The 16,097-nt window shown below is 37.2% G+C and overlaps 1 protein-coding gene across 2 annotated transcripts in view; it reads right to left on the minus strand.

The window, feature by feature from the left end:
- usp32 (ubiquitin specific peptidase 32) overlaps positions 1-16,097 on the minus strand; it is a 269,634-nt gene that overhangs the window by 20,353 nt on the left and 233,184 nt on the right. For both annotated transcript variants that reach the window (XM_072469512.1, XM_072469511.1), the window contains exons 19-27: positions 15,011-15,085; positions 13,538-13,676; positions 7,540-7,645; positions 6,867-7,040; positions 5,786-5,960; positions 4,236-4,387; positions 3,706-3,817; positions 2,101-2,312; positions 1,151-1,335 (exon numbers count right to left, since the gene is read on the minus strand). In XM_072469512.1, coding sequence (XP_072325613.1) covers positions 1,151-1,335; positions 2,101-2,312; positions 3,706-3,817; positions 4,236-4,387; positions 5,786-5,960; positions 6,867-7,040; positions 7,540-7,645; positions 13,538-13,676; positions 15,011-15,085 — 1,330 coding nt within the window. The remainder of the gene's footprint in view (positions 1-1,150; positions 1,336-2,100; positions 2,313-3,705; positions 3,818-4,235; positions 4,388-5,785; positions 5,961-6,866; positions 7,041-7,539; positions 7,646-13,537; positions 13,677-15,010; positions 15,086-16,097) is intronic.

The raw sequence follows: 16,097 nt of genomic DNA on the forward strand, positions 1-16,097 counted from the left end.
TCACGGATCTTGCTGAGTTGAACTATATAGATTCAACAGGCACTACTGGTACCATGTTGTGTTATGTACTCTGGGATAACACAGGCTGCAACTCGATGGAGCTTTGACCAAAAGATACTCCAGACGTTGAAGTAAGTTCAATGTGATTTATTGAACCATTAGCACAGTTCTCTATGAGTTCGACTCTCCTGCTGATCTTGCTATAGTAACTCAGTCTAACTAACCAGTCTGCTCTAAGCCACGTGCTGCGTGTGATGCTTCTGATCAACCCTGATGTACTCTCTAGATGTCCGTCTGTTGAAAGAGGAAGAGCATGTGTGCCCCGTGGGCTGTGAAATGCCCCCTTGTGGTAATGCCACCTCTGGGTGTCTTGACTGCTCATTGGTTGTGTCCTATTCTAAGTGTTCATTAGCTGTATGTCTGCATGTCATGACGTCTCTGGTGCTCCCTCTAGTGTTTACTTAGTTGTAGTGTATTTACATTAACCCCTTGTGTATATACGGTGATGCATATCACCACAGGTTGCATTAAAAAGGTGTAACTTTTCTGTGGCAATTACAACTGTCATCCAATGGATAACTTGTTTGCATGATAAAATTCTACACCAACGTCATGAGAACTGCAGACAACAGCATAATATAAGCATACACCATGCAAATCATAAGATGTTGCTAGGCCTTAGTGAGCTTGCACAAAACTACCATTAGTGCCAGCTGTTGCCCTGCATCCAATGTTCTAAGTTTCATGGACGTTCCTGCATGTACCAAAAATTGGCTCCTTTGTACACCTACACATGTGCAATAGCAAAAAGAAATAGAGGGAACAGAGGCATCAGAAAACTGTATTACAGGGCATGATGGTGGCATAGTGGTTAGCACTGCTGTCTCATGATGCTGAGGACCCGATTTCGATCCATGCCCTGGATCACTGTCCTTGTGGAGTCTGCATATTCTCCCCATGTCTGCGTGGGTTTCACCCCCACAACCCAAAGATGTTCAGCGTAGGTGGATTGGCCATGCTAATTGGAAAAAACATTTTTAAAACTGTTCTACATAATGGAAAGTATGACTGATGGCATTGCAGCACAGAACCCAGTTACTCTTTTCATTAGATCTATTGTGGGGGAAAAAAAATCATTATCAGCACTGACCAGTCTTGAGCATGGTTGCTTGCTTCCTGGGGTGGCAGAGGACTGGCAAGCCGTGAAACCTGAATCCACACAGAATCATAGAGATCCTTCTTGCGTGTATGTACAGTGCAGGGCACAATAAGTGGCATGCCAAACAGGCTGGGGCGATTTTTCTGAGAGGACAGAAAATATAATTCTGTCCGCATCTGTATAAAAGATAAATATATAAGGGTACAAGTCATAATGCTTACACAAGTGATCAATAAGATTTCAATATTTGACTGTTAGTGAAAATATTGAATACCATTGCTATTTTCTTAGCCTACGAGTGATCTGAAATATCAAGGTGTTTAAAGGAGCACAAAATCCGGAGAATAACATTGCCACTAATATCGGTACTTTCTAAATTTTAGTATCCGACTAGAACTCTTTGGGTATTAAGCAAGAGTTCATTTCAGGAGCTCTAGCTTTCTGCACTACATATGAGATATCTTGTGGGTACCACTGGTTTATCATCTTAATGATGTGGCTAAGTTTCAGGGCTAAACTGGTTTTAACAAAAATAGCCAGTGGTTTTGGTATTCAGCTTCAAACCAAGCATCACATTTCAAAATTAAATATCACAGTTAGAAATGGACAATTCCATAAAAGTACACAAGATAAAGTTAGTTTTTTGTTAAAATAACAAATGCACTAAACCTTAAGGATGATTACATGTTGATCTATCACAAACTCAGATGGTATACATTTATAATTGCTTTTAATTGAGAAATTATGTAAAGCTGCCCTTTAACAGCACACTATGAACTTTTTACAAAACTTACAAAAATGAAACCGCATTGGAGAATAAATTACTCATGTTTTCTAAGATTTGCCATGAATTGCATCTTTCTTGTCATTGATGAAAGGTAGAATACGTTTGAGTTTAATTGTCGATTAAGAAGTGATTTTGCTTTGAAGCATGATCTTACCATTTTTCTGTGAACTGCAATAATGTATCCTATGAAAGGGCTGTCAGTAACTGCTGGCAAATGTCCATTAGGCAGTCCATTAGAGAAATTCTTATCAATCCCAGCTGGCACCACAGTGCTAGGAATTCCATTGGGAATGAGGCTTGGTTTGATTGGATTTGCATTTGAGGATTGGTTATGCCTTCCATTACTTAATGGCATCTGGGAGGAATCTAACAAAAGATAATATGGTTCAATAGCTCATGTGAAAATATATTAAAATACTCGCAATTCTTCTTTCTATAAAATACAAATACAAAATGTATTATGCTATCTGCAAGATAAATTTTGTCAAAGAATTCCAAAATATTTTCACTGCCTTAGGGATGAACTGGCTAGGTATTATAGTTACTGCTAATAGTAGTTAATGTTTAATGCATTTGTATGACATGCCTCACTGCTATTTTTATACCAATGTTAGCCAATTTAAAAAACAGATTAAATACCCCATTGGAGTTTTTTCCCCAAAGGAATTCATGTGGCCTGGACACAGAACAAAAGATTCCAAAAATATTGTTTCCTTCTGCAGGTATAAATGGATGGCCCGTTTTGATTGTTGTTTTTTTTTCATTTTTCTCCGCTTGTTCTGTCTTGTGTTAAGTTTGACTGTGTTAAAACTACTCTCTGCTTATTCTGTCTTGTGTTAAGTTTGATAGTTTTAAAACTCCAATAAAAATACTTTTTAAAACAAAAGGTGCTCTGGATGGCAAATGGTCAATGACTTCCAACTCAGTTCCTGGGAATAAGTCTCAGCTCTGATCCATGTTTTAGGAAAACATTTCCCATAGTTTGAGCAGGGTTGATCCTTATTCCGTCATTTGTTTTAATGGCTCTGCTTGCTGCAGGCACTTTAAACATTTTGGCTGCAAATTTCAAATCTGCTGTGAAAAGTATGACTTCAGGTACACTATTTTCTGGGGCAACTTTTCAGCATGATTTTAACTGTGACATTTGACATTGTCCCTCTTGAGCTGCTCCTGGGCCCCAGTAGAATAGCAGAGGAACAAAAACTTTATATTAATACATTGAACTGTTATTACCAACAGTAATTTTTAGCCTATTGTAGTATACATTTTGCAGAATGACACCATAACAACAAGTTGCGGAGATCAAAATCAAATGAAAAGATAATCTCGTGATTACAAAGCCTCCTGCAACCCAGTGCAAATTGTGACTTTCCCTAGATTTTTATCAACAACACAACTTGGCAACTGGGCTTTAGTTACAGCAAGTTGAGCTAGATAAAGAAATACTGAAATATTTTCAGGCTGGTTCTCTCAACAGGCAACAGAGCTGTAACATTATCGCTGCCTTTCTTTTTCCACAAATGCTATTTGACTAGCGGAGTGATTTTGACATTTTCTATGCCTATTCCAACTTCTTGATTATGCTGATACTATTGGTTTGTTGCATTCAACATTAGCCATATAGAATCTGATTTATGTACATTTAAATATGCAAAATAAAACAGTCTTACCTCAATATTGGCAGATGTTAAATTTTAGTATGCACAATTTATTCACATTATATTTATGCCAATGCACATTTCGGCAGATTATTTATTACCTGTTTCCACAGGAGAATTGGCAGAGGTTGGTGATCCTGGAACAGGGATCTCAAAAGCACACAGAAAACCATTCACTGACAGTCGCACTTTCTGATTATCTTGAGGAAAGTTCTGATTAAAAAGATAAAATTCATAATTGACTTGGTCACTGGTTGATTTGCAACATTATGAGTTCCGTCAAACAAAAACTAAAACTGCTTTTTTCATTTGGCGATGCGAGGGTTATATGGAAGTTGGTCTCCAACCAATTTATACTGTCTGCTTTGATAATCGCTCTCCAATAACATTTCTCATAAATCAGACTGCTTTTTTTTCTTACAATTTCCTAAATTTAACTTGTTTCCAATTGTACCTGAAGTTGTTACCAGAGAAACATTTACCTGGATTAGATTTAAGATTTAAGTCTACAAAAAGTTTTAAGCTACAAAAAACCCTCTAAATATTATAAATAAAGTAAAATAAAATAAAATACAAAGTCTTTAAGCTAGCTGCCCCATGGCATAGTTATTTTGGCAAAATGCATACTTACTTTTATGTTAGAACCATGAACCTCTCCCAGCAAGATCTGTTCGGACTTCAGTCCACACAATTCACTTAATTGTTTTTTCAGACCTGTATATTTTTCATCCATGTTTAATCGTAAACCATATCGCACTGGTGTGGAACCATCTAATTTGATAACTGAAAAATATAATTAATTTCACATCCATACATGAACACAGCTTTCATTTTAAAGCTTTTATCAGCATCGCACATGCATCAATTTTAATAACCCTTTTTTTTATTTACCCTGCACTCAAGTGTTTAAGTTTAAAAATTGTGAAAATATATTTCAACATTTTCCATCCCCAATGCACTTCCGGTTTATGTTTGAGGCCTTTTTTTTTGTACTGTGGATCAGCACTCTGGCAACCAATCCTCAAGCTCCTTAGTTAAAAGAAAAAAATATTTGCGCCTTAATGAGCTATCTTACAAAATACACAAACTTTCAATATATAGTGGTTTTGGTGAACATTTTCTGAAACTGAAATCACTTAAAATGATCCTGAAATTATTTTCTACAGAGTTAAAAATACATCAATGCAAAGTGATGGGGAGAAAAAACATCAAACCTGAAAAAAAATGGTGGTGGCGGGGGGGGGGGGGGGGTGGTTATGATCTCAAATGATTGAATTCAATGTTGAGTCCAGAAGGCTGGAGGGGGTCGAGTTCAAAAGTGAGGTGTTGTTCCTTGAGCTTGCATTGAACTTCACTGAAACACTACAGCAGGCCAAGGACAGAAAGATCAGAGTGGGAGCAAGGTGGAGAATTAAAATGATAAGGGACAGGGAGTACAGGGTCATACTTGCAGACTGATCTGTGTGTGTTTGGTCCCATTATCACGGAGACCACACCATGAGCAGTGCATATAGAATACTAAATTGAAAGTAGTACAAATAAATCAACGTTCACTTGGAAGGAGTGTTTGGGGCCTTGGATGGTGAGGAGATAAAGGGACGCTATGGCATCTCCTGCGCTTGCATGCAAAGGCACTGCAGAAAACAAATGGGCTTAGGATGATCCATTGGATGCTGCTGGTGGAGAGAAAGGTGAAGAACCCGATCATGATTCTGGAAGAAACGAAAAAGGTAAGAGAAGTGTGTGAAATGGATTCGATGCAGTGGAGGATCCAGTCAACCACATTGGTGGGGAATCCTCATTGTGGAAAAAGGAAGACATATCGATAGCATGAGTACATGCAGAGAAAAATACATTCACGTCTGAGGATAAAGGGAAGACAGGAGGCAGAATATCACAATTTCTTTTCGGGCAGACATTTCATATGAAATTTGAGGAAATGTTTAAAGTCCATTTCAGTATTTTTAAGTCTAAAACAATTGTCCGTGTTGCTTGTGTTCAGAAGCAAGACTGCCTTGTAAATATAAATATCTGCATGACCCTCGAAAAGCAGTATTCAAAAATAAATGTACAAATTGAATCAATTCAACAGCAACAAAATTTATGGCCGAAAAGGATTTCTTTACCAATTTCAAAATTTGCTGGAATTAAAAAGAATACGGCAGGTAAGATCTGACAAACCTGTGATTTCTAAGTGCATATAGCTATCCATGGGCAGTGGCAAAGACAAGAAGTTGAATGGATCAAACCGAACACTAATGTGACCACATGTTTTACATTTGACTTGCGATTTTAGCTGTCCGTGAAACAGGTCAACCACAATTGACTTATTTCTCCGTAAGTGATTTTCCCATGCCTAGAAGAAAAAATACATATTTGACAGCAATATTTTAAAATCTGTAATATTATATTATTTTCCATTAATAAAGCAGAATTGAAGAAACAAATTCATGAATGTTCCAATTTTTAATCTATAAGTGCTCAGACATAAGTAAACAGTAATGTATCACCTCATTTTTTAAAACACAGCTAAATTCCATGATATAACGGACCCAACTATTGAAAAACTAGTATTGCCAAGTTTTTTCAATTGCTGGTAGGATACAAGCAATTAAAAATTTAGTTCAATATCCAGGTTGGAAACTTGGATTTGTAGTTCATAGTACACAACCTTTCGGCCAATTAAATGTGCAGTTTAGTGCAGTGGCTGTATTCCAACAGTTCTCAGGCAACTGTTTGTCCTTGAACAAAATTGGCACTCTGCATTCTAAAATATTGCTGTTGATTTGAATCTATACCCAGGTAGATTCCTGCAATTTACAAGGTGAGAGAAAACTTTGGGCAGAATGGTCCCATTGTGGAAATGTTTTCAACAACAATATTTTCAAAGATCAATGAAAAATGCAGTTTCTTTGTGGATATCTTGACCCATTGACTTAAAGAAGGGAAGGAAAGAAATACGAACAAAATAAATGCTTGTTTTCTATTTTTCTTGAGTATGAGCAAAGCGAGGTCTTAATAATTTTAAAGCAGACAAAATATGGCAAAATTACTACAGGTTATCTAATACCAAATGCTGTAAAACCACAGAATAAACCAGCAATCTCCAGCATAGTATTTCAAGCACACATTATGTATGTATACAGACCCAAAATTACATAAGCACCTATCAACACACCATAATAAATCAGAGTATGTATTTTATAATAATAATAATTAATCAAATAATATTTGAGATTAAATTCTCTGAAGAGCAACTGACCTCTGCTGCAACCTCAAAATCTGGACGACCATCACTATCCTTCAGTTCTACATATGGTTTATCATGAACTCTGTTGAGGTCTTCGTGAAGACCATCCAACAAGAAGGCCAGAAGCTCTTGGGAGTCCTGCTGCTGAAAGCCATTAAATCTTGGAGCATATTTTGCTATTGTCCACTAAAGACAAACCAACAAAAAAAGAAAATTAGTATCAAGACATGGAGTAAACATGAAAAAACTGATTATATAGTAGCTCCAGTTAGAGGGAAGTGTTTTGCTCCCACTGTTCTCTTTTCCTCCTTCCTTTCCGATTGCCCTCTGGATTCATGCTTTCCATTTTGATATTTATATTTCAGGTTTGTAATACGAATGCCATATCCATTAACCAAGCAAAAATCAATGCTTGATTTTACCACTTCCACACTGTCAGAAAATTCCACCCACCAGATTTCACTGTACTATCCTGTATAGAATTATTTAACAACAATATTTAACGCAGCATGAAATAAATGTGAACTTGTCGAGACTGATTTATTGCAAATGTTTTTATTGGTTCCATAATAATAAGCTACTGTTACTTATGCAACATTTTTCCAATTACAAAATGTTCACAAATCAATTTGCCAACACAAAGGATTTTATTCTGTAAAACATTAAAAAATATATCTTCCCTTACCCTGAGTTTAAGTGGTGCTATATTCTTCTGAGTTCCACTCCACAATTCTTGGATAAGGTCCCCATAGCACTTGGCCATATGACCTTTCATTCCTAATGGGTTAGCCCTGCATTAAAATCACAGAAAGTCAAACCAACCCTGCAGCTACCTATTCAATATGTTCAGAAAATGTTAGATCGTATACGAATAAAAATAATATCTAGCTAAAAAATCTGGAGTCACTGGTTATTTTATGGAAAATTATTTACAATTTTGGTTGCCATGAGATTATTTCATTCATGTTAGATACACCTAAAAAGGTAGCTAACAACCAAAGGTACAAGCCAAACATAGGAAGTAGGAGGAGCAGACCATGAGCTTGCTGGGCCAATGAAATTATGGCTTAACATCTGAATCGACCCCACTTTCCTATCATAACCCTTTATTCTCTGAGTGGACCGAAAACCGATCTAAAAATGGGCATTAACTTTGTTCAAAAGTAGCTTGAGGTACAGTTTACAGCACATATTTTCTTTAATATTGTGACAGTATTAAAAAATAACATGATAGGAGTATGCGGAGTTTAGTGATTGAAATCAGTTTTAATCATTTTGGAAAAATGAAACCAACTGGGTAGGGGTTACAGGGATGGGGCGGGGGAGTGGGTGAGGTAGGGTGTTCTTTCAGAGGGTTGGGGCATACTCGATGGGCCAAATGGCCTCCTTCTGCACCTCTAGGGATTCTATATTTTAAAAATGTTTATATTTTTATTAAGAAACGTTTTTCCAATATATTTGTTTCTCAAGGTGCCCACCACCACCGACCGGACTGTCCCATGATTCTATTACTTGGATGGACATTAGTACTGCCTTCTCCTTACCTGCCAAATTTTGTTAGCTATCTATCAGGGAATTATATCAACCTGCTTTTGGCTACAAAGCATTCACTTTTAAAGAAAATAAAAAGTTCCTCGGGCAAGATGATGCAGAACAATAATTGTGACAATTCAAACATATAAACAGCATTTGTGGAAGGGATTTTCTGGTCCTGCCCGCTGCAGGTCTGGAAATTCCCGTGCAGGTTAATGGATCTTCAATATTAATAATCTGTTTATTGTCACAAGTAGGCTTACATCAACACTGTAATGAAGTTACTGTGAAAAGTCCCTAGTCGCCACATTCAGTGTTCAGCCAGTCCATTAAAGTTTCTGGCCGCCACTACGATTCCCACGGTGGGTGGGACCAGAATATCCCTCCCTATATCTGGGTCAGTACATTTCAAGTCAAGCTTGAGTGTTCTTTCCCAAAATAATGCTTGGACAACTACACTCATTATTTGGAAAGATTTAAAAGAAGATTATATTAAATGCAATTATCTTTGCACTTTATCATTTTAATTTTAGATAATACGCTACACAAATATAATTGTGTGTCATAAATGACAAATGTCATGGATTTTAATAGGCTGCCAGGTATACATGATATTACAAAATTCATTCATGCTGCTAAAAATGCTCATTAGTGGGCAAAATATTAGTATTAATGACAGCCTGAACAGATACCTTGCATCATATTATAATAAACAATTAAATTGCGTATCTTTTTTAGTTCAAGGTAATGGCTGTCTTAAACATCATCAAATTAAAAGAAAAATTAGTTAGAGTGCAGCACGGTGGGACAGTGGTTAGCACTGCTGCCTCACAGAACCAGGGACCATAGTTCGATTCTGGCCTTGGGTGACTGTCCGTGTGGAGTTTTCACGTTGTCTGCATGGGTTTCTTCCAGGTGCTCCGGTTTCCACCCGCAGTCCAAAGATGTGCAGGTTAGGTGGAATGGCCATGCTAAAAGTGCCCCTTAGTGTCCAATGGTTAGGTAGGGTAACATGGATAGGGCGGGGGAGTGGGCCTAGGTAGTGTGCTCTTTCAGAGGGTCGGTGCAGACGCAATGGGCTGAATGGCCTCCTTCTGCACTGTATGATTCTATGATTTCTATGCGGTCTTATGTCAGCTTAACGTATTTTTCTGTTTCACTCTGGAAGAGGGGGTTGTCCTGTGACGAGAAGCTAAGTAAATTGGGCTTATATTCTCTGGAGTTTAGAAGAATGATAGGCAATTTCATTGAAATCTACAAAATTTTGAAAGAACTTGAATGGGTAGACGCTGAGAGCTTGTTTCCGCTTTTTGGGAGTCTAAAATATGGTGGCACAGTTTCAGGATAAGGGGCTGATCATTTAGACTGAGATGAGAAGAAATTACTTCTCACAAGGGTTGTGAATCTTTGGAATTCTCTACCCCAAATGATTGTGAATCCTGCATTATTGAATACTTTAAGGCTGAAGCAGGCAGAATTTTAGTGTCTCAGGGAAGTAAAGGATATGGGGAGCGTGGAAATGGAGTTGAAGTCCGACATTAGCATATGTTCGTAAGCAGATGTTCGCACTGAATGGCAGAGTAGGCTCAACGTAGCATATTTCTTGAGTTCTTGTGCAACTTAATAAATTCAACTACCTTTAAAGAGACAAATCTAGATAAGCCCAAAAAATTTTCAACTTGGCCAACTGTGGGGTGTAATGATAATTTACAATTTGGTTTATAAGGAGGAAAATGAAATAAATTCACCATAGTCCCAGAGAACCATAGGCTCCTTTCCTCTTTGAGAGAGAGAGAGCTGACTGGTGGTGATGTAATCTGAGGGTCGCCACATCTTGGTTGAGACAAGGTTGAGACAAGGTTGAGAAGGCAAGACCTTCATGGAAACTCAGTTGATATGGGAATTGAACCCACGTTGTTGGCGTCGCTTTGCATCATAAACCAGCCAAAGACGTCGTCCCCACCAGGAATACCCCGGACCCTTTCTTTCCTGAGCAGCATGAAGATACTTTTAGCCAAAGGGGGCAGTACAACTGCTAGGTGTATAGTTCAACGTTACAATATATTCTGAATGCCGAAAAAGAATGGGACCAAAGAAATTATTTGAAGGGATTTTGGTACATAGGTGAATCATTCCATTTGAAGAAAGTTACTGATCTTACGAGATAGGTATCCAGCCCTCTTCATTCCAGTATCTTTTATATACCATAACATGCTAACCTAATAGAAAAAGTGAACCTGCTCACTACGGTGAAAACAGATTTGTCAAGCCCCAAACCAAATTGCTCGACGTTTCACCTTGCCTAAAGGTTTTCCATTTTTCAGGTGTATGTGGTGGATAGGTCAAGAATAGATCAGCAAGCCACTTTATTAATTTTTCTTTGATAGATGGCAGCTATAAGATTACATGCCGCATAAGTCACACAAAACAAATTGTCAGGTCTTAGAAGTAGATTTATTTCTGCACACATCGTGGGGCCAGAGCCATTTGCCATCATGCAAGTGATAAATGTCAGCTCCCTTATGCGTATGAAGGCATTTTTAAAAAGTAGTTGTTTCCTTTAAGTGAAGTCTGACACCATCTTAAAAAAATGATTAGAATATCTCTGTGAACGGAGTGATCATTTGGCTTTATTATGTATGGTCGATTAACTACTCAGGAACCGGGAGACAGCTCTACTGACAGTTGGAGTGGGTGTAGGGAGACGGTTGGGGGAGTAAAATTGTATAGCAATCCTGAGAGGGCCATTCATATAAACAGGTGACAAAATATCAGACAGTTGTCACGAATTGAAAATTTCAAAGATTCAATTATTCAAACACGTGAACTGTCCTTTTCTGCAATATATGGAGGATGCTGGAATTAAGAATCAAGAAGCAAATTATCTGAAAATAAATTAAACAATTTGCAAGATATTAAAGGCTAACAAAATGCAATAGATTGCTTTTTATAATGCATGCTTAACATTTGTGCCAATTAATTAAATAGTTATATTTTTATGCAATTACTGCTATGAAACAAAGTTAAATACAGAAATAATATTCTGGGCAGGAGGGTTTGTGGTCTTAGCCAGGATAGTGGAGGAGGAGGTGGACCCGGACCCTTTGGTTGCAATATTTAGGGTTTCAGAGAAGCCGGAGCTCATGGAAAGGAGGAAGACCGATGTCTTGGCCTTCGCCTTTGTGATTGCATGGCAGCGAATTTTGCTGGAGTGGCGGTCGGCATAGCTACCGGGGGTAGCGGCTTGGTTGGTTGACCTGTACGACTTCCTGCGATTAGAGAAGATAAAGTATGAGTTAAGGGGCTCTTCAAAGGGGTTTGAGGAAAGATGGGGGATGTTTGTGACTGTGTTTGAGGGGCTGTTCGTTGTTGGGGGGCGGGGGGGTGAAAAAGGGGAAAAATCTGTAGACTGCATAGTTGATTGTTGGGAAGTATGTTTCCCGGGATGTTTATTCGTTGTAACCTGTTTTGATGCATGTTTGTAATAAAATACATTTAAAAATAAATAAATACAGAAATAATTTCTGCATTGGATTCTTATGTAATTTGCAGTAATCGCTGAATCAGCATTTTGTAATGAGGTAATGCTGAATATCTCTATTCCAAAGGAAGGAGATTAAAATGTACAAAATATTTTATGATAGATTTGTTTGGTTTTCGCAGTTGAATAATTAAAGGACTTTGACTATCTTCCACAAACTTAACCTCCGTGCCCTCCAACGATTAATTTGAGAATCTGTTGAACATTTTAAATTAATGTGACCATCAACTGCACTCATTGTGCACATCCTGTGCAAATCTTTGATGAAAGATTATGGTGGGAAGCCGTTTCAAGTATCAAATTCACAAATGCTAAGCACAGAAATATCAGAAGGTTAATTTTAACCAAGTGTTAAAAAAGGACGTGCCCCAATAATGGCACAATAACTGTTAATACGCACCAACAATACAAAAACATTCGCATGCAACAAATCACAACTCGGACACGTTCTAAAATACATAAACTGAGAAAAAAGGGCAGCTGCTAATAATTATCCTAGACTTGCAATGCAGAATGAAGTGATTCAATACAAAATGTTTGCCATTATATTGCCAAATCATGGCAATCATCAGATAAAATTTAACATGCATCAGATTGGTTTATGAAAAAAACTAAATGTGTATTGCTGCATTTTCAACAAGAGATATGCAAGCTTGAAAAATAAAATTAGATGACGCTTGAATATTACCAGTTCATACGACACTAAAATTAAAATTTAAGTATAATTTTTTCTTCAAGTCATTTGTTATCCTTATTTCGAAAATTGTTCCCATTTTTAAATCTTTCTGTCAACAGTTCAGTCAAAAGAATAAGCAGATGTTTCCAACTGAGGATGGCCATGGATAGAATATTTTAAAATGGTCTAAAGGAAAGGAAGCAGTGTGCACCTGCTAGGGCTGAGTAGAGTGCCCAGGATTGGTTTTGGGACCCTCCCCACTGTTTCACAATTTATATCTCTGGCTGCATTCAGAACCTCAAAGCAAAATAGACAAAGTATTTTCTAGAAGCCAAATGGGTTAGTTCAAAAATACAAATTCATGCCTTCACTGTTTGTCCTATCAACAGGTACTACTAATGTATTCATCATGTAAGCTTTCCCAAAATAAATTTTAGACAAATAAAAAAGTTACTGGCGTAAAAATAAAGCTGCTAGACTGCTGGAAAAACCCAACTGGTTCATTAATTCCTTTAAATAAAAGAAAAAGGCTCCCAGTTTGGCCTGTATATGACTCCAGTTTCATGCCAACACGGGTGAACTCTTAAAAGTGACCAAACAAGCCACTCAGTTGTGGCAATTAGGGATGGGCAGTAAATGCTGGCATCGCCAGAAACACCCACACTTCAGTGACAAATAAAAATACCTGCGGCACTTCTTCAGTTTGGGTCAAAATTTGATAACACACCAGAACAGGAAATAAGCTTGTATGATTCTAAATCTTCTTACAATTATGGTATATCTAATTTATCAAATCATATGAGGTAAAGGAACAGGAACTTTTCTTGCAGTAATCAGAACTGATGTTCAAAAATTATATTCAGATTGAAATGAACTAATGGAAAAGGTAACCTGTACATTTTAATTCCACAAAGATTGAATTAAAACCCTTACCTGTTGAGTTCATAAAGATGTCTCCCTGAGATGAAGTAACGGGTGAGTGGCTGTGTGTTACTGACACATTGGATACTAGAATTCATAAAACATGTGTTTCCCAGGTTACTTAATCCTGTAGCACCCTTTTCAGTTGGAACTGGAACAAGAAAGTATTATAATTAATTTTGTGATTATGAAGTGGCAGGAAACAAGTAAATAAAAAATAAACATCATGAAATGGCCCAAAGGTTGACAGTAAATGCACAGATAATATATAGGTCAAATGGACTGCCAGTTGGACATATAGATAAATGATCAACGAAGGTACAAATACAAGCAGATGGAGAATGAGCGACATGGTAGCACAGTTGCTTCACAGCTCCAGGGTCCCAGATTTGATTCCCGGCTTTGGTCACTGCTAAGGGGACGGGATAACTTGAGCACTTCCGGTATAAAGCCAGCAGTCACTTGTCTGGGTAGCGCCGAGTGCCGAGTATCCAAGGCTTTTGGAATATACCTGTTATTGCTTCATTCAATTCGGTGTGGACTCCCCCTTCTTGCATATACAAAACACTTTTATAAAAAATATCAGCTGGTGGGGTGGGTGGAAATAATGTGTTTCAGGAGTCATATTCTTAATTCCTTTGGGCAAAGTGCCCAAGTAATAAGATTAAAAATGTGGCATTGCAAACAAAAAGAAAACAATTCAGCTTGCACGTCTGCTTGCATTGTGTCTACCAGAACAAAAAACTTCCAAAATCTCTTTCCCAAGAAACCTGAAATATGATGGGTTTTATATTGAGCAAAACAACTTTGTGAACAACACATTTCCCTGAGGTGTCCAAGAATGATTGCTATAATTTGTAAAGATCAAAACAATTCCAATTCTTTTGAGCAAGATAATTTGAGTATATGCATTGCACACCATGAACTTGCATCGTACATATTTCATCATCAAACTGGAATAGCTAATTTTCGCATCTAAATCCACCCTCACTGAGCTACATCCTTCTACATATTAGAATAAATATTAGTGATGGAAAAAAATAATTGTGGGGCCAACAGCAAACAGAGTGAGTCTATCTTTATGCACGTATAGCCATATTCAAATGATTTACAAATTTAACCAAATGTAATTTGCAATTGCGGTGAGAAATAATTATCCTCATGGGAGTAAGATGGAAAGATTCAATCTTTGAAATTAAGCTAAATTACATCATAAATCAGCTTTAACATCTATTTTCATATTGTCCAGTTTTCTAAAATATTTAATGCGAAAGATTCTTGGTTTTATCTTAGAGGATGCCTCCTCCAATTATTGTCATTAGTCTAAAACAAATTAAGCAAGCAATGGATTTGTTTGCTAGAGTTTCAGTAATTCAAATAAATATCTTGAATTGTGCAAGTCTACTGCAATTTGCTCAATGACCCCAGACAAAATAAATCATATCACCTATACTTCAACAGCTAAAATTCTATATTCATACCTACCCTTGTGTCTGTCCATTTTGCTACTGTTTGCAATGAATGACATCTCCTCCGGCCAACTCATATCTTTGTTGCGAACTATTGTAAGAAATGCAGGATATCAGGCTGACAGTACTGTAACAATGCTCAAACTTAGGCAATTGGAATGACTATTTTGACAAAATATAGAACTTATGTTTTGCCATTCATTTTTGAACCTCTCTTGCTATTGCTTCATGTATATAACCAGATGACTTGATTCTGGTTTCTTGGGTTTTGTTGCTGTGTTGCTGTTTGATAAGGAAGGAGAAGAAGCGTATTAAACAGTCCAGAAAAACTGATCTTCTAATTCTTTCACTTCTTCATGTGGCTAAGTATCAAGACACCATGTTACTGCTCCACAGTAATATGGCGGAGATCAGTAATTTACTGCTGCTCAATAAACAGGCTTGAACTGATATCTACCAGTGTGGCCCATAAATACAAATTTAAACATGTTGTGCCATCATGCTACCTTTTTCAAAACTTTTGGTGAGTTGAAGCTGGGGGTGGGGGAAGTAGCCGCCTGATACAAATTGTACTATTCTTGTACAAATATTTTAATATCGCATGCTATATAAAGATATTGTTAATGGCGATCTAGAAACAAAACTGAAGAAGACATTTTTCTCACCAAAATTTATTTTATATTAGTTATGCACTTTCCAACTTTAAGTAACTGTTCATGACATTCTGCACTCTGCCGCAGTGACCCTCATTCAAGTGCACAAAAATGAAAAACATTAGTACTTTTAATTATGTTTACTTTCTACCCAGAAAGTACAGATGCGACCATTAATTGAGCAAGTTCGAAATGAATAATGTACGCTTCACCATATGAAAAGATTATCATTCTGCTGACTAATGTCTCTCCTTCAATCACGCATGAAAATCTTTGGAATTCCCTACTACAACTAATGGAACACCACCAGCACCGACTGCTACAAGGGGGAAACAAAATCACTGCCACCCGAGAAAAACTTGGGGTGGATATTAAATGATGCTGTGTGTCCACATTACAAGAATTGAAAAACATTTGACAGTAATTAAATCATTTCATTCTTTTGGGAGT

This window comes from Scyliorhinus torazame, chromosome 12 (genome assembly GCF_047496885.1).
Source record: "Scyliorhinus torazame isolate Kashiwa2021f chromosome 12, sScyTor2.1, whole genome shotgun sequence".
NCBI lineage: Eukaryota > Metazoa > Chordata > Chondrichthyes > Carcharhiniformes > Scyliorhinidae > Scyliorhinus > Scyliorhinus torazame.